A 22,408-nucleotide genomic window follows, 5' to 3' on the forward strand; every position below is an offset into this window, starting at 1 on the left:
TTGATTCTCTCTCCTGTCCTGGCTCCCTGCTGGCCAGGGCCCCACCAGCCCCTGGCCCGCAGGGCCGACCCAGCCAGGTGGACTGTGAGATGGGCCCTGGGAGTAGCCGTGGGCTTGCCGGTGGGCTTCCCAGGAGAGGTGATGTACATCTGAGGGGCGAGAGGTGGGGAGGGGCTGAGAGGCTGTGGCCTCCTCAGGTTAGGTGAGTGGCCAACTCTGGCAGGGGACGGGAGGCAGACGGGGAACAGGTGGGAGAGGAGGCTGGGAGGGGCTGCTGGGCCCCCGGGGATGGTCAGGCGTCATGTGAACCCCACACCTGTTCCCCCCAGGTGGGAAGGAGATGTGTCTGCTCTCATTTCCAGGGCAGCGGGTGGTAAGGCCGTCATCCACACAGCCAGCGAGCTTCGCCCAAAGACCAGGTCCTGCCCAAGGGGCCACCACGACTGGGGAACTGTCCGCAGAGGCCCAGGAAGGGTAAAAGGGTGGCGGAGCTTTAGAGCCTGATGGCGTGGGTGCTGTCCCAGCGCAACGCTTATAGGGAACCATGTGTAAAAAGCTCGGCACCCCCTGCGCACAGCAAGTGCCCACAGCTAGTGTTTTCCTTCCCTGCCTGGGAGAAATCCTCCTGACCCTTTCTGGCCCCACTCTGTGGCCACTACCTCTCCCTCTGCAGGCCCCGCCCTGGCACTGAGGGTCACTCCCCAGCCCTTCCACGGCCCTCTACACACTTGGCCTTCACCAGTGGGTGTGTGAGCTGCTGCCCCGCTTAGCTACTCCTCCCAAAGGCTGTACTGCGGAGCCCACGTGAGACTCAGCGTCACAAGGAAGATCCCTGGACTATGGGCTCAGGGGCCGGACGGGTCTGCCTGGTCCTCGCCGAGTCCCTACCTGGCACAGACCAGGGGAAGGCTCAGTGGGAAGCCACTCCAGTCTGGGTTCAAATCCCATCAGGCAGGACTTTCCTAACTGCATGAGCCCCAAGTTCATGACGGGGCCGCTGACCTGCTCAGCTGCTGCCCCCCGAGGCCTCCTGAAGGTCCACCAGGCACCACCCTCCCAGGCCTGCTAGAAAGAGCCCCGCCAACCGAAATCACAATAGGAGGGAAGGAGGCTGGGGCTCGGTACGACGTTCACGTGAAAAAAAAGTTTATGACTTGATTTCATAAAGCTCTGTTCCTATGTCTCAGCAACCAGGCTGGGTCATTTCTCTGCAAGGCCAGGTGACCAGGGTGGCGAGGGGTGGTGACCAGCAGCTCTGCACCCTGCTCAGAGCCTGCACTTTCTCACTGACCTCGTCCAGGTGAGGAAACGGGGCTAGAAAGGCTTTGAAAATGGTCACTTAGCAGGTAAGTGAGATGTGGGCCACTTAGAACTTTTTTCCCTGAGATACAAGACCCACTTTGATTGAGACAGAGTGTATCGGGCACTCCCACTGGGCTACTGTTGGGGCCACAGGTGAGTAAGACATGAGCTTGACCTCAAGGGGCACAAAGCCTGGTGGGGGACCAGACATTGAAATAATGGGCTGAACACTGCTCAGTGGGCTGGGACCACTGGGGGATCGAACCAGGAGGAACGGCTTCCTGATGGGGAACTCGGAGAGCCTCCCGGTCGTGGTGACATCCACGTGGGGTTCTGAAGGATAAAAAGGGATCTGCCAGGCATCTGAAGGGTGGGGAAGGGGTATTCTAGAGGGTACAGTGCAGACAAGGGCAATACAGTTCAGTATTCCTGATCCAGAACCTCCCCCAGACATCCTGTTCCCTCAAACACACACAAAAGGGGCCATCCTCAAGGTGAGGGCCAGATGCCCCCTTGGGGAGCAGGGCCACAGGGACAGGCCTGCCTCAGTAGCCACGGTTTCTGGGATCTTGGAAACTGTCCAGAGAGCCTCCCTCCCTGCCCTGCTGGGAGCTCAGGATCTAAAGTCTAATGGTAGTGATGCCTTCTCCTGAATCTGAAGGAGGTTTAGAAATCTCCCTCTACTTCTCTCCTGAAGGCTGAACAACCCCAGACTCTTGGCCGTCTTGGGGAAAAGTGAAGAAGCAGCAGTCCATCTCCCCTGTGTGGGGAGAGTGCAGCCTGCCCAGGGCCCTCCGCAGGATGTGTTTGCCTGCGGGCTTTATGTGGCCTGCCGTCCCCCATTTTCTGCTCCACTTCCATGACCCAGGCTTAATTGGAGCCCACGAGGTGGAAAACCCAGAGCCATTCACCATCCACAGGAGGGGGCTGCCCTGGCTGTGCAGCTGGTGGGAGGAGAGATTCCCTGAGGTCCCCAGGAGGGGCTCCGGTCTGTCAGGGCCGGGGGGCAGGGAGGGGATGGTGGAGAGGCAGTAGGAAGCCAGTGTGGGGGAAGCAGCTTCCTCTTCTTACAGTGCGATCTGGGGGGATCTGAGGGATGAGGATTTGTGCCTTCTGGGGACAGCTGGGGGTGGCTTCCACTCATCCTGGGTCCCCACCTTCCCGGGAAAGACCCTGGTAGGGCTGCAGCCTAAAGGTAAAAGGCACACCAGGGACTCAGGTCCCTGAGAATGGGGGTTCACCCCAGGTGGGTGCGAGGCCGCCCTCCATGTGCTGACCTCAGAGTGGAAGGGGGCCTCTGCAGCCCTTGAGGGTCTCACCCTCACCGTCACGAGGGCCGTGACTCCCACAGCATGCTACACAGACTTGGGTTTGCGTCCAGTTGGGCCACTTAGCAGCTGGTGACCCTGGGCAGCTCAGGGAGTTCTCTGCGCCTCTGTCTCCACGTGGATATTAGCGGTACTAGCGAAGCTGTTGGGAGGGGTAAGTGGTCCTGGGCGGGAGTAGGCTCCCCTCGGGGCTCGGGGGTGGGAGCCACATGGATGCCTTAGTTACAGCTCCCTGGTCCAAACCCCTCCTAGTAACAGGGGTGGAGGCCAAAGCCTGGCCAGGAATGGGGACGCTTTGCCTAGGTGGCCCCTCTGCACACAGCGGGGGTTTGGGCGTTCAGGGTCTGACAGCCTCCCAGAACTGAGCCGGCTCTTGCCGGGTGAGGAGCAGCTGTCAGGAAGGGTCCCTGGAAGGAATGCGGGACTCTGCACTAGCCTGGGCTCCCAGCACCTCACTTCTGTGCCCCCACAGTGGAGGTGGATGGGAGAGGCCCTCACGTCAGGTTCATGTTGGCGGGGGGCACAGATTCCGGCCCAGGGTGCAGGCTCCATCACTTGGGTCCGGCTCTCCTGGTGCCAGAACTGCTAACAGGCTTGCTAATCAACCCCAGGGGCCTGAGCCTCCCATCAAACAATTCATTACGCACTTAGGTGGCGAGCTGTTTTTATCGCTTCGTAAACACAGATGAGCCTCTGATGCCTGATAAAATACTTTCGCTAGAGACGCCAGCTGAGCAGCGCATTATCTGGGAAAAACCAAAACTGCTTACTCAAGACGATGCGGCTTTAGTCTCCGCATGTGGGGAGGCCATGCCAGGGAAACCGCGGGGAAGCACAAATGCATCATTATGCCTTAAATGCTCGATATCGGTGCCTGTCACCGGAAGAAGTACAGTGACCCAGGCCCCTAGAGTCTGGGGGCTGTAAGAAGGCCAGAGGGCCAAGAGGGTGGACACAGGAAAAGGAGAGAGAAGACCAGTGACAGGGCCAAACAGCAGGGCGGCCACGGAGCTGTGGTCCAGCAGCCTCTCGGCACGTGGGCGCCACTGCACCCCTGAACGCCATGGACAAAGTCCACACCTGTGGGCACCTGTGCGTGTTTCGCTGGAGTCTGGGAAGAGGGTACAGGATCTTGGCCTGCAGTGGGCTCCAGCCTCCACCTTCCCACCCTGCCCTCAGGTTTCCTGGTGTTGGACGGAGAGCCTAGTCTCTGCTCTGACCCCCCTGCTTTGGAGGCTGAGTCCCCCAGCTGGGGCTCACCTGGGCACTGGTACTGCCCACTGTCTCTGTGGCCAGCCTGACTGGCCTGCCTGAACCGCGTTCTCTGGACCCACCTCCTCTGAGGCAGCCTCCATCTCCCCACACCTCTGTGCTCTGGCCCCCAGCTCCCACGGTGCCATCCTGGCTGGGATGTGCTCATCCTGGGGGCTGTCCTTGGGAGGAGGCTGTGGCCTCCTCTGACACATCAGTCCAGAGGGAGCACATGCACCTCTGGGGAACACTCATCAGGCAGAAAGAGGAAGGGCCCAGAAGCTCGGTTCAGCCTTGTACTCTCTGCCACCACGGAGAGACCCTCCCGGTTCGCGGTCACAGCTGTGTGGCTCCCAGAACCCGTGGAAAAGGGAAACTCCTGGGGTTGAACCCCTCAGTCCACAGACGTGGGTCCTCATTCAGCTACTTACTATCAGGTTGGCACGACTGCGGTGGCCTCAACTCAAAAGCTCTTCTGACTGAGGGACCCCCACCACACATGCAAGCTCCCCATGGTTACAGGTCCCAATCCTGCTGCATCTGGGCCACGTACTGGGGGAAAGAGCAGCAGCAGCTGTTGCGGAAAAACGCGGCAGCCGCGTCCCTACTGTGTGTGCTGAGCCGGCTGCTCAGGTTGGGCGCTGCCTTCTTCGCCCAGGCCTGAACCACCTGCGGGCTCAGCCGGGTCTCACCCCCAACTCCGAGCTCCACCCAACAATGAGAAACAGCGTCCTCACCCTGTGACGGCGCGTGGATGAGATGACACGGAGGATGACGAGAGCAAGAGCAAGCCCTGGCCTGTCCCTCACCCTGGCCACCCACCCGGGGACCGGGGAGCCACCTCCCCCTTGGGGCCCTGGGCCGGGCCGGCAGGCCGGCAGACACTCACGTTGATCATCCCAACGAGAAACAGCGTCCTCACCCTGTGACGGCGCGTGGATGAGATGACACGGAGGATGACGAGAGCAAGAGCAAGCCCTGGCCTGTCCCTCACCCTGGCCACCCACCCGGGGACCGGGGAGCCACCTCCCCCTTGGGGCCCTGGGCCGGGCCGGCAGGCCGGCAGACACTCACGTTGATCATAGCATTTGAAGTGATGCGGAAGAGGGTGGCCCGCTCGCTGACCGCCTTCAGCTTTTCGCCACTCTCGCAGGGGATCCTGAGGCCGTCCAGCTCGCTCAGGGAGCGCTGCAGTGCCACCCCGTGCTTGGCCACGAGCTCATTGCACGTGCTGAGGTCGTCCAGCTTCAGGGAGAGCTTCTTGATGGTGTCGTGTAGCTCGCTCTTGTCAGCTGGGGAGGCAGTCCCGTCCTCGTCGTCCCCAGAGTCATCTGTGGAGACACGCGGGGTCGCCATGGTTCTTAAGGAGCAACACACACCCAGAGGCCCGGGAGGTGCCGGCTCCTGCTCCCGGCTCCCGGCCAGGGTGAGGTGTCTGCACAGCCCCTCTGGAGTCAGTGGCGGGGGATGGAAGAGGGGACCAGCTTGAATGACAGGGCCTGGGCTGTGCTTTGCAGGGGGCACCAGCACCCCCTAAGCTGATGTGCAGGCAGGGGTGGGCTGTCCGGGTGAAGAGGTGGAGACGGCTGTGTGGGAGCGGCTCCCATCCCACAGACCCTGAATGAAGCCCGGGCACTGTCCCCGCGTCACAGGCCCAGCCCGGGCTGGCCCATGCTTCCCCCGCCAACCTGACCATGCTCTCCGCTGTCCGCCCACCCCCGGTCCCTGCAAACAACGAGTGCTTGTGCTTCGGGTCTTTCCCTCTGTGTCCCCACTGTGTCCCCACTGCCTGGAACCTCCTCACCACCCCCAGCTCCTCAGAGGTCTCCCCCCTGCCCAGCCCAATGCCGCCCCATCTTCAGAGCCGGCCTGAAGGCCCCCGCAGGCCACAGTCACAGCTCCCTCCCCACTGCGACTGGTGACCCCCTCCTGCAGGTCTCCCCTGAGGAGCAAGGCCACGCTCACCTATGGGTGTCTCTTGTGTGTGGAGACACTGGCTGTGGCCTCTCAATGGCCTTGTCAGGGTAGGGACTGTACCACTCCCAGGGGACAGACAGGTGATGAGGCTCAGGTAGGTGAAGCCCTGGCCCAGGCCCCCTGGCTAGTCTGTCTGCCTCCAGAGCCACCCTCTTCACGCCTGGGGGCCTCCATGAGGCGCCAGGCAGGTGCTCACACCCCACCCCCTCCCTGCTTACTCGACCCCAGGTGCCCTCGGCACCCCTTCCTGGGAGTCTGAGGTACCTTGGAGCCTGGCCCGCTGCCAGCCCAGCTTGTGTCCAAAGGGGCGTGGGGCTGTGGGAGCCTCCGGGGTGCTCTGCGGCGGGTGGGGTGGGGTGGGGTGGGGAGCTGGCCTGGGCCCTGCTGCTACTTCGACGCTGGCCTGTGAGTACAGAGGCTGTAATTGCCGAGCGGTGCCCGAGATGCCTTGATTCAGAAATAATCAGCAAGAAACTTTTTTTTTTTTTTTTTTGGTGAAGGAAATCTGTAACCCAAGATAGAAATTTTTGAAAAAAGGATGCATTGTGAGAGAACAGATTTCCTCCCGTGGCAGACAGGGTGTATGGGGGTGGCCACAGCTGAGACACTGCTCCGCACATGCCCTGAGCTGGGGACAGGGCCTGGCCAGCCTCGGAGGGGTGCCCGGAGCGAGGAGGCGGCAAGGGGCAGCATCCAGGCTGGGGGCAGGGCTCGCCCACCCCATCCAGCCCAACTGCAGCCCTGAAATGACCCAGTGTCTGGAGACCACACGTGCCGGGCCAGGCCCTGGGCCACTCGCTTGACCAGTGTGAACGCTGAGCCTCAGTGGCCAGCAGACAGCAGCTGTTCCCACTCTGCAGGCACGAAAACGCAGCTTCTGAGACACCAAGCCACCGGTTTAGGGCCCTGCTATCAAGGGGGCAGTGCTGGATCTGAGCCCAGGGGGCTCTGCACGGAGTTGTTTCCTCTCTGGATCACCTTAGAAAGGCTCCGATGGCTGACGCGTATCTTGCCTTCCTGGGTGCCAGGTACTGGGCAAGGCGCTGCCTTGGTTAATGCACGTTGATGACCCAGTGAGGTAGGTTTGAGCGGCAGAAAGGTGCTTTGAAATTGCCCAGGGCCACAGGCGGGGAAATTCTGGAGCCTCCAGGCCTGTCCGGCTTCAGAGCCTAGGATCTCAGTTACAACGCAACCTCCTCTCACTTTCCAGGTTCAACGTGTCAAACAACCAGAATGGCACCAACCAGTCAGCACGGCTGCCGCTGGGCACTGGGAGGGGCGCACGGGGGCATGCTGACTGCGGGTCAGCCTGAAAGTGACCCCTTGTGCTCTGAGAAAGAACTGACCAACTTAACTCGGAGCAGCTTCCTGCGGGATGGGCAGAGGGTGGGTAACCGTACCTTAGCAAGCAGCTCTTAGGGTCTGAGTTCAGGTCCAGCTGCCAGGGACACAGGAAAGTGCTTGTTCTGCCCCCAAGTTGCTGGCTGTGTTGCTGGGGGAGGGATGGGAAGACACCTGACCAGCAAAGTCTGTTCTCTGGGGATGCGCAGGCAGAGTACCTCTCAGAGGGACAGTGAGATCAGAATGAGGGAGGGTGGGGGGGAGGGGCGAGAGGAGTGACTGGATGAATGATCTTGGGTGCATCCCAGGAGGCCTGCATGGAAGCGGCAGGTCACACACAGAAGGGCAGGGTCTGGAGAAGGACGTGAGCAGTAGGGCTGGGGCACAGAGGAGCTAGCTGGAGAGGGTAGAGGGCACAGCTAAGGAGCCTGGGCCTTCATCCCTTGGCAAAACGGAGTATGTGGGCATTTGAGCAGAGGTCCGTGGATAAGAGGAGGCTGGTGACAGACTGAAGGGCAGAGCTGAACAATGAAGGGGACCCTGGCCCCCAAATGGTGAACTGTGGCCAGGCTGAGTCCCAGGTCTCAGTTCAGGGTCAGGGGTCTTTGCAAGGAGTAAATCCATGTGGGACACACAGATGAAGCTCAACATCAGAGATGCAAATGAAGCCGCTCAATGTGACATTCCTCAAAGTAGCAAAAAGAATAGATGGCATTAACTCATCTCGTGCTTTCTGAGGGAGGAACTGGCAGTTACCCATCAAGAGTCATGAAAAGGGCTCCTCGGCTTCCACTGCCCCCCACACCCGCACCTGCCCCCCGGACGTGAGCTCTGCTGGTGGGGCATGTCGTCCAAGGAAGGAAAACACTCATACGTGCAAAGTCGCTTAGGCTGTGGTTCTCAAGCTTGTGGCCTTGGGGGTTCTCAGGCTTTTCTGACCCCACACATCTTCACTGTCCCCACTCCCACTGGGAATAAAACTCAGGCACAGTGAGCATCTGAGAGGAACAAAGTAACAATCCACATCCCAACAACACAGCAGACACTGAACTATCCATGGACTTAAAATCCTACAGAAATTCTGCAACTATATAAATACAAGAATAGCAGCAACTGGAATCTAGGACCACATCGAAGCCACACATCCACCCACGGTAGAGCCCTGGCCTGCCTCAAAGCTCATGTGAAGGCCAGGACTCAGCACAGAGCAGCTATGCGGAGGAGCTTCCAGGCTGCCCCCGGTGTAGGAAAAATGAGGTGGTCGGAGAGCAGAGGCTTGAGCTCCAGGGCACCTCCCCGGGGTGGGGGTGCTCACACGTCTGCCCCAGCCGCTGACGTGAGGAGCCTGCCGTCCCTGCGTGGTGGGGAGGGGCACTCAGGTCTGCTCAGGTGCCAGCACGGGGCTGAGGGTGGAGGAGGCCGGACTGGACAGGAGATCCCCTTCACCGGGCAGTGGGTGTGAGCAAGGGGCCGGTTAGGGGAGCCCAAAGTGCACATGGCACATGCCCTCTGCCTGGCGAGGATCATTTGCCATCCTCCACGCCGAACCTCAACCCCTGCGCACGAGGCCCGTCTCTCCCGCTCTCCCCGGGACACGCTGGCCTGCAGGGCCCCTCACCCGCCCCCACCGAGCTCCCTGCGGTCAGTTGTCTTGCTCCACTCATGCTGGCCTCTGGCTGGCTCTGCACCAGCTGGTGCGCCCCGGGAAATGCTGCATGAGTTGCACTCAGACCCAGCCCAGTCTCAGCAGCTCGGGAAGCAAGCTCTGGAAGAGGCAGCTTCCTACTGCTCAGCCATGAAGGGCTGGGTGGGAAGGCGGCGTCCGGCAGCAAACAGCCACAGCAATGGACGGTGGCAGCAATGGACAGTGGCAGTAGTGGCAGGGCATACACAAGGTGCCGGCACTTCTTGAAGCACCGGACAAATAACTCACTTAATCTTTGCACCCTTAGCGTCCTCATTTTACAGGTGAGAAAGCAGAGGCTCAGAGCAGGACGGGTCCTACGGAGAGTAAGTGGTGGGGCTGGTGTCCCTCCCCCCGTCTCTCAGCACAGGCCACACTGAGGGGGTCACTAACGGGAGCATCTTGCCCTGCCCTCTCCCTGCTAGCCTACATCATCTCACCCTCCTCCCCCACCCCTCCTGAGACTGTCAGCCTCACCAGGAAGAGGACAGAGCCAGAATGTCTGCACTGGGGGTGGCGGGGGGACTGCAGACCCTGCCACCCACACCCTCATCTCAGCGGGAGGGCTGAGGTTCAGGACAGGAAGCATCTGGCCAAGACCACCAGCAGCCAGAGAACAGGAGCCCACATCCCTGCACAGCCAGCCTCCAAGGACAGTGACCCCAGGGAGACAAACTGGAGGGTCTGTGACAGAGGAAGGACTGGAGAGCTGGAGGGGGCAAAGGGGAGGCCCAAGCAGGGGGCAAGCGGCAGGAGCTCCTGCCCTCCCATCCTCCCGGCCCCAGCTGCCAGGGCCATCGTCCTGAACCCCTGCTTCCCCAGGCCTTGCTCTGCCTGCCTGTCTTGCGCTGCTGCTCCGGGTGTGCTTCTAACGTTCAGATCAAACCTTCACAGAAAAGCGACTCAGCAGGAACCCAGTGAGTTGCCCCACCAGATGCAAAGCCTGTGGCTTCTGAGACCAGGAAGCAGGCCTGGCAGATGGGGAAGGTGACTCTGCTCTTCTTCCCCAGGCAACTCTGAGCCAATGAGCCTGCACCTCCTAATGAGAAAGACTTCCTGGGGAACTCAGACCTGACATTCCTCAGCCAGTGGCACCCCGAGGCTCCCTGGCTAAAGTGACAAAAGCAAACAGCAGCTCCAGACTGTGGAACATGGAAAGAACAATCAATCCAGCCTCCAAGCCAGGGGCAGCGTTCGAGGTAAGGTGCAGGCAGCTCTGGGGATGGAGGGATCACGTGCAGCAAATGACCGTGGAATAAAGGGCTCCAGCCTGTTCTCAGACACGACCATTTCTAGAAAAGCACGAACTCCTGAAATGCCCACTGATTTTCACCAGGTAAATGCAAGAATGAATTCTTTTTGTTAGATGAGAATAAATTCCTAAAACTCGGGTTACCAACGTGTTTACAAGGCAGCAGTCACAACTTCTCTGTCCATCCCGGCCAGGCCAGCAGAGTACGGCAGTGGCCTCCCATCCATGGCAAGCTTCCCAAGTGCATGAGCTTCCAACCCTTAGGGGCTATCCTGGGTTGGCTAGTGTCCCCCCGCAAAATCATGCCCTTACTGGAACTTCAGAATGTGACCTTATTTGGGCTGATGCAGGTATAATTAGTTAAGATGAGGTCATATTGGAATAGGGCGGGTCCTTAATCTAATATGACTGACATCCTTATAGGAAGAGGAGCAAAGACACAGAAACACTTGTGATGACACAGAGACTAGAGTGAAGCATCTGCAAGCCAAGGATTGCCAGCAACACCAGAAGCTAATCAGTACTCTGACTTACTGCCCTGAGGGGTGGTCCCTGGATGCTCCCTAGATAAGCACTGAGACTCCCACCTGGGCACAGAGACCTCACAGGTCTCTCTGTTCTCCCCTCAGGCCTGGCACACATGCCTCCCTGACTGCTCAGGGAGGTGGCCTGGGACAGCGGAGGAGCCCGGTTCTGGGCCAGGCAGTCCTGCTTCAACCCCACATGGTCTTGGCTAAGAGTGCTCGTCCATACTCTGGGGATATTCATACCTGCTCTGGAAAAGGATTTAAGTCCCCAGCGTGCAGCCAGGGAAGAGCTGGGACTTCCTGGCCCCCCACCCACCAATAACCGTCACCCTCATCAGCATAGCTCACTTTTTGCACATAACCAGTCTTGAGTTTACTTCAAATCATAGAGGCTTGGAGCCAGAGGGAGCCCCGGTGTTTCTGCTGTGCCCCCGCCCCCGCTTGGGGGGTCTCCTTGAACCCTTCAGTAGCCGGCTGCAGCTGAGGAGCCACTGGGCACCCGCACCAGGGCCAGGACCCTCTTTCACCTGGAACTCCTGGGAAGGAGTGGGTTGCCATGGAAGCAGCCAGCAGAGCAGAGCCAGGTGGGCTATTTTTAGAAGTGGAGCTTTTTTTCCCCATCTTTGAGGAAAATGGATCAAGTTTCTGGGTGGGGAGGCAGCTTTTTGAAACCAAGAAACCAAAAGGCTGCACAGATTGGTCTGGAAGGTGGGGGAGGTAACATGGTGGGGACGTGGGAGCCAGGGGCCCTGTGGCTGCCCCATTTTGCACTATCTCTTGCTTGTTTCTCTGGGGAATCTGGCTTTGCCCTCGCCTGCCCACAAGCTCCTCGGGGTCAAGGCACAGGATGACCAGGGCCCCCTCCCCTCACACACTGTGGCTGGAGAAGAGTGACAGCAGCACTGGCTGAGGAGGGGCCTCAGGACACGTGAGGTGAAGGCTGGGGAAGCCCAGCACTCACGCCTCCCTCTCTGCACCCCCACCCAGCGCTGGGCAGGACAAGGTTTGGGGGGAGGTGGTGCTTAGATGGGTCCTGGCAGAGGGACAGGACTGCAGCGGAAGGGGACAGGCCTATGGAGGTGGGGAGACACGTCCAGGGACACCAGCAGGGTTCTGAACAGGGAGGGACATTCAGATGGCTCATCCACCTCTAGGTGCCAGGAAGCCAGGGACCCCCCACCCTCGCCCAGCCAGGCCATGCTCTGCCTGCGCTCCACGCCCTTGCTTCCTCTTGGCTCTTCAGCCCATCCAGTGCCAGGGAGACCCCATGGCTTTCCCACCTCCTTGCCACTCCCCAGATTTCTTTCCTCCTCTCCTCCGTCTGCAGATGGCTGCTCCCGGGGCTTCCCTGGTGGCCCAGTGGCTAAGAATCCGCCTGCCAATGCAGGGGACACGGGTTCGAGCCCTGATCCGGGAAGATTCCACATGCCACAGAGCAACTAAGCCCATGCGCCACAACTACCGAGCCTGCGCTCTAGAGCCTGCGCGCCACAACTACTGAAGCCCGCGCACCTACAGCCTGTGCTCCGCAACAAGAGAAACCACTGCAACGAGAAGCCCATGCACCGCAACGAGTAGTAGCACCCACTTGCCGTAACTAGAGAAAGCTCGCACGCAGCAACAAAGACCCAACACAGCCAAAAATAATAAATAAATAAAATAAATTAATTTTCTTAAAAAAGATGGCTGCTCCCCAAGGCCCAGTACCCATCGTTTCACCTGAGCACTGCCCTGAGCCCTCGGGCTCCCTCCCTCGGGCTCCCCAGCACTTGCCCCTGGACCTGCCTCCGGCTGATGGGAGTAACATCCAAAAATGTAAAAAGAAGGTGATGGCTTCTTGGATGACAAGGTACAAAACTTGCTAGCCAGGCACTAGGCCACTGAGCGGGCAGGGCCCAGAGGGGGTCAGGGGGATAAGAGAGAAGCCTTGTCCCATTGGCCAGGAGTCATGGGAGGAGGCAGCCACACAAGGGGACCCACAGCCATCCATGGGTGGGTGGCGCAAGGCAGGTGGAGGCCAGCAGACAGCCAAGGAGTGCCACTGGCTGGTGTGGGGAAGGGGCGGGGGGGACGGGACACATGCTGTCTGAGTGCCTGCTCACCCCAGGCTGGCCCCGTCCCAGCCCCCTGCCACTCCACAGAAGAGAGGGCACAGGGAGGGTGGGGAAGGATCCCTGCTCCCTGCTCCACCATGGCAGGGAGCCTGCATCAGTGCAGCGTGGGCCCCGCTGTGCCCGTGGCCTGAGACCCAACTTAGAACGGCAGCTGACGATGCTGACATCATGCCCTGACCCAGCGGTGCTCCCTGACCCAGCAGCATGGTTAATGGATTAATGGGGACAGGCACTGCTCCCCTCCCTCTCCTCAGGACAGGGAGGGGACAAGGCCTAACCCCCAAGCCCTGCAGCCTTCCAGCCATGGTCTGGGACCCTGAGTGGCCACACCTCCCTGGGGCCCCCAGGGCCCCATGGGGGGCTTTCATCTCGCCTGAACACTAAGAACTTTGAGCAGGGAGTGCCTCCCTCTTTCCCGCAGTCTGGCTGTGCAGAGACCCCACCGCAGGGCCTCTGAGGAGACAAGCACAGCCAGCGGGCGTTGGTTTCAAGTGAGAACCGCGGGGCCCTGCACTCTTGGCAGAAAACAGCCATTTCCAATTTGCAGTGTTAGCATCTCAAAAATTCAATTACAACAGGTTTTCTGACTGTTATTTAGATTTCGGGAGGTTTGTTAAGCTGCCCAAATTCAATTGCAGAATCCAATCAGCTGGATGCTGACAACAGAAACAGGCCTTAAGGCAGGTCCACGAGGTCAAGTGACTTTGGTGGGTCTGAGACCCTACAGCCCTGTTGCTCAGTGACAGCCTATCCTGTGCTTCCTTGGGTCATGACTTTGCCACGTTATGACACAGTTTGCTGCACGAACTACACCCAGGAGAGGAATGGGTGGCGTGGAGAGTTATGGACTGTGCCCAAGACCCCAAGGCTCCTGAGTGGTGGAGCTGGGATTGGCAGAGTGGTCTTTACAAAGAGTCTGATGGCATCTGCCACCCCCCATGGCCCTGAGGCTGAGAGACTGCAGCAGCTCACTCCACCCAGCCCGAGGTGAAACCTGTGCTGGCCAGTGACCTCCACCTGGCCTGGACCGGGCGAGTGGGGAGGTGAACCCTGCCTGGGGTGACACTGCTCCTGTGGTCCTTTGCCCTGGAGCAGGGCCCCACTCAGGCAATGGGGAGAGGGAGGCTGAGAGGTCTCCTAGTCTTGACAGAGACGGGCTCAGACAGGAGCCCCGGGGTAGGGTCCCAAGAGGCCTTGGGAGGAGGTGGCTGCCTTACAGGCACACCCTGCAAGAGGGTGATACAGGAGGGGGGTGCTGCTCCAGGGAGATGAGCTCTGGGCTAGCGGTGGGACGGGCCAGAGCCCTGAGGATGAGCACCCCTGAAGTGCAGCCCCTGAGGCAGGTTGGAGGCCTCAGCGCTGGAGAGTGAAGCACGGGAACCAGGTCAGACGAGACAGGGAGCCACTGGGGGCCCCTGGGAATGGGAGTGCCCCCCCCACCAAGGTACTGCCAGTCCTTCCTGACTGGGAAATCCAGAAGGAAAGCAGGTCTGTCTTTCCCAAAGTAGATTCTGTGGGGCACTAGTCCTGCAGAAAAAAGAACCAGTGATTTAAAAAAAAAAAAAAAACTTCCAAAAATAGGATGAATGACGTCCCTCCCAGCCAAGGAGGTAGGTGACTGAAAGCTCTGAGAAGCTTGGCCTTGAGGATACCGGAAGGCATGTAGGGATCTAATCTGATGGAAAAATCAGATAATAATAAATAATAAATCGTGAAACCCTGGTAGGCAGATGGGAAACACAAGCCAGAGCACCAGCATCATATGACCTTTATGGGCCCTCTGTGGCCCATCTCCCCTCCTCTCTCTCTGGTGATCAGCATGGGGTGTGTTGAGGGCACCAGGAACCGGGTGAGACCACATTCAGGCTCTCCAGCAGCTTCCACTGGAGAGGGGTGCAGGGGTGGCACCCCAACCTGGACAGCTATCAACAAGGCTGAGGTGGGGCCCCAGGAATGGGTGCCCCGGGCTGACACAAAAGTCGGGCTTTGCTTCCAGTCCACCGGGGATGCAGGGGCAGGAACCTCATCCCACAAACACCAATCTGTAGGCCAGTATCTGTGGTGACTGAATCTCTGATCTTCCCGAGGAAAAACACCCCCAGGGACCCCTGGGCTGGCTGTAGAGGCCAGCAAGCAGCGGAAGGCTGGGCAAAAATCTCAGAGAGCAAAGAAACAAACCCCCTTTCCTCTCACTGGAGGGGGCTAGGGCGCAGGGTCAGAGCCACGAGCCACAATGACGGGTGAAAAATAAGTGCATGCAAGTGACGGCTAGGACGCCCACAGAACCAGGTGCCTTCCTCCTCAGCAGAGGGCTGTGACCCGGGGCCACACAGCATCCTCAGGATGATGGACGGCTCTGGGAGCAGGGCCCACCTCCAGGGAAATAAACACTGGGGCAGAGATGGAGCCTAAAAATAGAGGCGCAGGCTCCAATTACGGCATCTTCTCAGATGCCGAAGCCAACCTGCCACCCACAGCCCCCTCCGGCCCACAGAGCACCCAGCCCACCCAGAGCTTCCACCCTACCCAGGGTTTCCACGGGGTCTCCTAAAGGAACGGGGTGCTGTCCCAGATCCAGCACTGCAGAGAGCTGGTGTCCTACCCACCACCCCCCCTCCCACCCTCCAGACTCACTCATCTGCCCCGTCCTGGTTTGAGTCTCGCCCCAAGGTCCCAAGGTGCAGAGGTGGGCTGCCCCTCAGCCAACCTGAGGCAGGTGCGTGAGGGCCGGACCCCACACCAGTTGGGTTTGGGCGGAGACACTGCAGCCCACCCCCTGCCGGTGCCAGCTGACTGGGGGTGAGGCGCTGCTGCTCTCACCTGAGCCCTTGTTTAAGGGTCACGAGAGGGACAGCTGGAGCACAGATGCTCCTCTTCCTCCAACCTGCTGATGTCAAGAGAGGAACCCACCTGCGTCTCAGCACGGTGGATCCTCCCCGAGGCGCCCGCCTCACCTAGACAACAGTGAGCCTCCTCGGGGGGCTGCCGTGCTCCCCCAAGCCTCCACTGCAAGCCTCTAAACTCCATCCCACCTGTCTGCTCACTCCTGGCTCACAGAAAGCCCCCTGCAGGCCCAGCCTCCAGGTCAGGGGGACCACCTGGTGCCTTGGTGGCAGGAAGGGCATCAGTATTTTTTAAAAGTTTCTCCAGGAGATTTCACACCGCAGCCGGGTGAGAACTGCTGGGTTAGATGCTGGCGAGGCCTCACCAACTTTAACACCTCATAATCCGAGGCTCCAGCCACACATTTCCTCAGTGCTCCATATCTGTCCCCCACACCCTGCACCCCACCTCCAGGTGCTCCTCCCAGCTCTGCAGACTGGGGAACCAAGGCCGAGGGGCTCACGTGGCCTCCAGGCATCCGGCTCCTGGGGCTCCCTCTCTCCGGGGCCCTGCACTGCCTTCTGGGTAACCAAAGAAAAGGAAAAAAGTTCTCTCGGCTTGCCAGCTCAGGAAATTAAACAACGTCCTTGTTTCCATGTTGAAATCGAGCCTTTGATCACATAACACAATTTCAGTTTGGGTGTTGCTGTCTCACCTCTGGTCCTGTTTCTCCACGACGTCGTTACTTGTTAGCAGCTGCCCCAGATCCCATCAGGTTATGAGCCGTGGCCTCCCCATGGCGCTAGCTGCTGGGGCCGTGGCGGGAACACCACGGAACGGCTTCTTTCTGCCCTCGCGGCCAGGGGGAAGCACTGCCCTCAGCCCAGCCGTGAGCACAGCTCCTCGGAAGCCACCGAGCCCACCTCACACTTCTCCCCACCAGAGAATGGCTCCCACCGCCAGGTCCCACCCGCTCCGCTTCCCATTGTGGGTCCAGCGATCCCTGACCAATGAGAAGGATCCTTTAATAAACAACAAGGAGCCCCACCTGTGGGAGTGTTTAATCTTGCTCAGCACAAACACCTGTCTCACAGCCAAAGCAAGTGGGACTGAACTGAAGCGAGGTCTGCCGACCCACACGAGCACCCACTGATCCACCCACGACTGTGCCAGCATAGTTGAGCTGCTCACTGGAAACTGCCAGATTACATTTTCCTGGCCCGAAGAGAGCCACAGCTGCTTATCCTTGGAAATCATCGGACGCCCACGTAATCACGCTAAAGAGCTTTCCATGTGCAGCGGCCTCTAGGCGTCAATGACAGAGAGTGACTGGGTCAGGGAGGAGGCGGGGGTGGGGGGTGGGGGGCAGGGCTGGGAGAGGGGTCCCGCCACCTAGGAGCCCGACGGGCCCTGGAGGGGCAGGGGCTGCGTTTGCCTGGCTGATCTCCACCTCCTGGGCCTGCATGCAGGAGGTGCCAAACACCTCAGCAGAAACCTGCTGAATGAACAGATGCCACAAGGGACGATGGTGGGAAGCATTTTGTGAACCCCAGGGCAGTGTGCAGGTGAGCGGTGACAGGTTCAGGGTTTTCCCCTGGCTCTTGAGAGAACGCAGCAATCACAACCCGCTCACCCTATGACCCACCCCCCTTAGCTGCCCAGTCCCTGCAAAGTTCCTCTTTCTCGCCCTGCAGACCTCAGAGTGCCCTCCCGCTTCTTCTGGCTGTGGGTGGTGAGTGGGGGCCTGGCCCTGGGCCAAGCTCTGTGGGGAGGGTGAGGAGGAGACCCACAGGCCCTGCCTGGGTGGTGGAATCTCATAGTCCACTCTATGCAGGGTGGACAGGCCAAGTTGTGTCTTAAACAGAAAGGGGACAGAGCCACCCCTTTCATTTAAATGCCCACGTAAGACGCTGTCCCCTTTAGGAGTCAAGCAGACCTGCAAGTCCCAGTTTGCTATTTATCACCCCCGAGACCTCGCAGCTACTTAACTTCTTTACCTTCAGCTCCTCATCTGTAAAATGGGTCAATGCCTGTAACGTGCTTAACACAGTGTCTGCCACAGTGAGGCCACGAATATCAGCCATTATTACCTGGCTATAAAAAAGAGCCACGCTGAAGGTAGAAAAGTCAAAAAGTCCTGTAGAGAAAAGCACAAAGTAGCAAAGAAACAATCACCAGCAATCCTCCTCAAGATAACCTCATCAACCTGTCTGATGCCAGTGGCATCTCTTTCCACCCGCTCCCACATGCTACCCATTATGGGGACTGTCCCTTGTTCCAATTCCATGACTGCCGGCGACCAGGAACACCCAAGCAAGGGACCTCTCAGGGGCCAGGAGGGTGGATGGGAACTCTCGTCACTTGAAAGGCGTGTGCCCCGCGATCCAGGCACACCTGGAGCCAGGTTACCATGACTGCCTGCTCCCTGCCGGTTTGAGGTCCAGGTGGGCAGAGGGGGCCACCTGAAGGGTCACCTGAAGGGAAGGCCACCAGTCTCTGATGGCAACACCAGAAGAGTACACTTGGCAGAATGTGTTTAAAGTGACCCGGCTCAGAGTGAGGCCGAGAGAAAGGGGCAGGAGGTAGGGATATTTTTGGAGGCTGTCTGGCTCCTCCAAAGGCCCTTTTGTTCCTCTCCTAGTTCTGGGTCACTGTCCATGCAGCTAGGAGCCTGGCACAGGCCCTGTGTTCGCAGGCATCTGAACATTCCTCCTGGAGGACACGGAGGGCAGTGGACAGTCCTCTTCGTGACCCACATCCTTGGGAGCCCCAACCCAGAACTGACAGGGGGAGGCTGGGGATGAGGGTCAGTGAGGCCGAAGAAGGCATTCCTGCACCCGGAAGACATCAAGGCTTTCCAATTCCCAGTCTAGCCTTCTGTTTTGTGTTTCCTATGTTCCCAGGTCGCTGGGGAGACTGGTGGGTGGGCAGGTCCTCAGCTTAAGTGTTGGTTCAGCCACCAACAGACTGTGTGACTTTGAGCAGGTCTCTCCCTTCTCTGGGCCCCAGTGTTTGCTCCTGAAAGGAAGGGCCTCTACCGGGCAGACCCACACTGCTCTGCAGAGAAGGGCCACCAGCTACGGTTAATGCAGACCTTAATGCGGACGTGCATTTGACCCTGGGCCTGGGGGCTTCTCTGCTAGTTGTGCTCTGGGAGGGGGAGGGGGAAGAAACAACCCTGTGACCAAGCAAGCTACCCCAACCCCACCCCAGATTTGATGATTCAGCAGAACTGGTCATTTATGAAGAAGCCTTGGGAGCCAGGCCAGAGGCCAGGATCCATGGAGGCCCTGCCACCGTGAGATGGATCAGAATGCTGATTGTGAGAGTAACTGCATCCCAGCCAGGCAGGCAGAGCCCAGGTCTGGGAGTCAGAAGCGGGGCTCAGACCCAGAGGCGGGGGAAGGAGACAGGGCTGAGGAAAGGCCTGCAGTGGAAAAGGCTCAAGGGCGTCGGTCACCAGCGCCCCTGCCCTCTGTACAGCTCGTTCCTCCATTAGTCAGCTGTGCCCCTGCCCAGGTCCACCGTCGCCTCCCCAGCCCCGTCCCCGCACCTGCTGGACGAGGAGGGCAGCCACCCCTCACAGCTCCGAGGGGCCCTACCAGCAGGACTGTGCAGACACAACTGTGGGCAGGTGGCTTCCAAGGCTTGGCTCAGGGGAAAGAGCTACCTGAGCAGTGACTGCTAAGGCAGAAAATCAATCTGAAAATAGTGAGGCCCCAGAAAAATCCACATTCAGGAAGGAACCTGCTTGCGAGGAGCTTGGCCAAAGACAAACGAGGTGGGCTTTCGCTGGCCGTTTGCTCCCGAGGGCAGGGATGAAGGCATGGCCCCCGCCTCCCCAACGGCCCCTGGCTCTGACCATCTGCTCGCCCAGCCTCTGTCAGGGGAGAACTATTTTCTGTCGGGCCAGCAAGCATCATTCTCAGGCTCTTGGCTGATACACTGCTTACTGTAAATCAAGAAATTGCTTTTCTGTTTTCTAAAAGAAATGGAAATTAGAAATTCCAACGTGTGATGGTATTTGCGAAGAAACTGCAAGTGATTGTCCCTAAAAATAGAAGGGGGCTGTTTCCAACTGCCAAGTCTTAGTGAGTAGGAGCTGGTGCCTGGGCAGGGAATACTGCCACAGGGAACCGTGGGGAGGGTGACATGGTGGAAGTGACAGCCACTGTGAGGCCAGGCGAGGGAAAAGCCAGCAGAGACAAGGGAAGAGGGGGAGGGAGCGGGGAAGGAAGAACCTTGTCTCAGAGCAAAGCCCTAGAGGAGGGCCACCTGCCCACCTGGGGCTGTGCCGGCAGGCTCTCTACCTGAGTCCTGGGGACCCCTGCTCAGCAGCTGCTCCCTGAGCCTGCAGGGAGGCTCCTCATAGCCCAGGCGACGCAAGGTGCCCAGAGCCTGGCTGAGACCTTCCCCTCAACTACAGAGCCCAGGGGCTTCTCACTTAGGCCACGGGGCTGAGGGAGAAACCTGGACCCACCCAAAGGTACCACGCGGTCTGCAAGGGCATCAGAACACAGTCCTGCACAATCTGAAACCCCACAGCCAGGCGGGCTTGAATTACAACCAGACGGTCCGCAGAGATCCAACATCTCTGGGCCAAGTTTCCACCCGAGACCCATTTCCGATTGGCTCCACGCTGGCCTGGCGGGGCTCCCCTTAAATAGGTCACTGTGGCTGACAACTTTCTGGTGTCCTTGTCCTAGGCCCACCCTGGCTGGAAGGGGGAGGGACTGATGGAACAGGTAGTGGGGGGCCGTGAGGCCTTTGGGCTATGCTGAGCTGAAGAATATTCAGGCCGCTTAGGGCCGGAGGACTTGGGGCCAAGGAATGGCTGTGTCTTACAAAAGGCCCCTTTTCTGGAGCAGGTGAGCCTGAGGCAGAGACCCAGGCAACAACAGAGGGTCACTGCTTGCTGGCAACACAAAGTCACTCCGTAGTTCACGAAGTACTCTGCCGGGCAGCCCCAACTCGGGTCACCACAACCCTGTGCTGTGGGCTCCACTTCTGGCCTCCTTAAGTGCCAGGGGTGCTGGGGATCTGTGAGGCGAGGTGCTGCCCCCGGTCATCTGATGGGCAGCTTGATTCTGGGATTTGGATGCTGGGGCCATGAACGGGGATGTGCCAGGGCAGTGGGCACATGATCCAGAAGGCAAAGAAGGAACAGCTTCCTTACAGAGCTGAGAGAGAAAAAAAAAACCTAGAATTTTATAGTTCATAAAAATGTCCTCCAAAAATAAAGATGAAGTAAAGATATGTTCAGACAAATAAAACCTGAGAGAATTTGTGGCTCCCTGACCTACAATAAATGTTAAAGGAAGTTCTTCAAGCTGAGAGGAAATGATACCAAATGGAAACTCAGATCCAGACAAAGGAGTGAAGAGGGCTAAAAATGACACCGGGCAGGACCCTGTAGGGACTTCCAGATACAAAAGCCCCTCTGAGTCTTGTTTGTAGGAGAAAGGCTTTAGTCCCCCAGACCTTCCCTAAGTTCCAAAGAGCAGGCACAAGCATTTACTAGTTAGGGAGGTGGGGGAATGTAAAAACAAAGGAAAAGCAGTTAAGCAAGACAAGTAATGACAATATCCAGCATAAAACAGAGCCCTGGGACTTCCCTGGTGGTGCAGCGGTTAAGAATCTGTTTGCCGATGCAGGGGACACGGGTTCGAGCCCTGGTCCGGGAAGATCCCACACGCCGTGGAGCAACTAAGCCCATGTGCCACAACTACTGAGCCTGCGCTCTAGAGCCTGTGAGCCACAACTACGGTGCCCATGTGCCACAACTACTGAAGCCTGTGCACCTAGAGCCCATGCTCCGCAACAAGAGAAGCCACCGCAATGAGAAACCCGCACACCACAGCAAGGAGTGGTCCCCACTCGCTGCAACTAGAGAAAGCCCGCACGCAACAACGAAGACCCAATGCAGCCAAATATTAAAATAAATAAATAAATAAATTTAAGGAAAAAGAAAAAAAACCAGAGTCCTAGCTCCTCCTCAAGGGGTATACATAACAATCTGACACATATCTTTGAGTTCTGCAGGATGGTGACCCTCACCCAGGTGGAGGATGGTAGCTATATGCTGAACACAAGGATGCAGACCCCAGAATGGTTGGAACCAGGAGGTTGATGATTAAGATTCTGGAAACATCACCTTGTTACCTCACCACCAACCAATCTGAAGAAGGTCATGCACCCTGCAGCCCTCACCTCAAATGTTGCCTTTAAATTAAAACCATTCCCTGAAAGCCATCTGTCTCTTGTTTGGGTCTTTGAGCATAAGCCACTGTTCTCCTTGCTTGGTGCCCTGCAAATAAGCACCAAATTTTCCTTCACCACAAACCAGTGTCAGTAGATTGGTTTTGCTGTGCGGTGGGTGAGCGGACCCAAGTTCGGTTTGGTAACAGAAAAAATAAGTATGTGAGTGAACATAAAAGATGCTGGTTTTCTCATTTTTTAATTTCATTTAAAGATAACTGTATAGAGCAAGTAAAAAAAGTGTATCTTCAAAAGTAAAATAGGACACAGTAGAAAGGGTGGGGGCCATGGAAGTAAATATATTGTTGCAAGGTTCTTACTTATAGCTGAAATGGTATATGATTTGAAGGAAGACTGTGATAAGTTAAAGATGCATAATGTAAACCCTAGAGTGGCCACTGAGAAGACAGATGTACAGTTGTGAGCTAATAAAAGGAAAAAAATGAATACTAAAAATAATACCACAGGGCTTCCCTGGTGGCGCAGTGGTTGAAAGTCCGCCTGCCGATGCAGGGGACACGGGTTCGTGCCCCGGTCTGGGAAGATCCCAC

The 22,408-nt window shown here is 58.2% G+C and overlaps 1 protein-coding gene across 7 annotated transcripts in view; it reads right to left on the reverse strand.

Moving 5' to 3' along the window:
• OSBP2 (oxysterol binding protein 2) overlaps positions 1-22,408 on the reverse strand; it is a 150,284-nt gene that overhangs the window by 31,237 nt on the left and 96,639 nt on the right. For all 7 annotated transcript variants that reach the window (XM_024120610.3, XM_024120609.3, XM_028480344.2 and 4 more), the window contains exon 3: positions 4,956-5,212. In XM_024120610.3, coding sequence (XP_023976378.1) covers positions 4,956-5,212 — 257 coding nt within the window. The remainder of the gene's footprint in view (positions 1-4,955; positions 5,213-22,408) is intronic.

Source organism: Physeter macrocephalus, chromosome 19 (assembly GCF_002837175.3).
Source record: "Physeter macrocephalus isolate SW-GA chromosome 19, ASM283717v5, whole genome shotgun sequence".
Lineage (NCBI taxonomy): Eukaryota > Metazoa > Chordata > Mammalia > Artiodactyla > Physeteridae > Physeter > Physeter macrocephalus.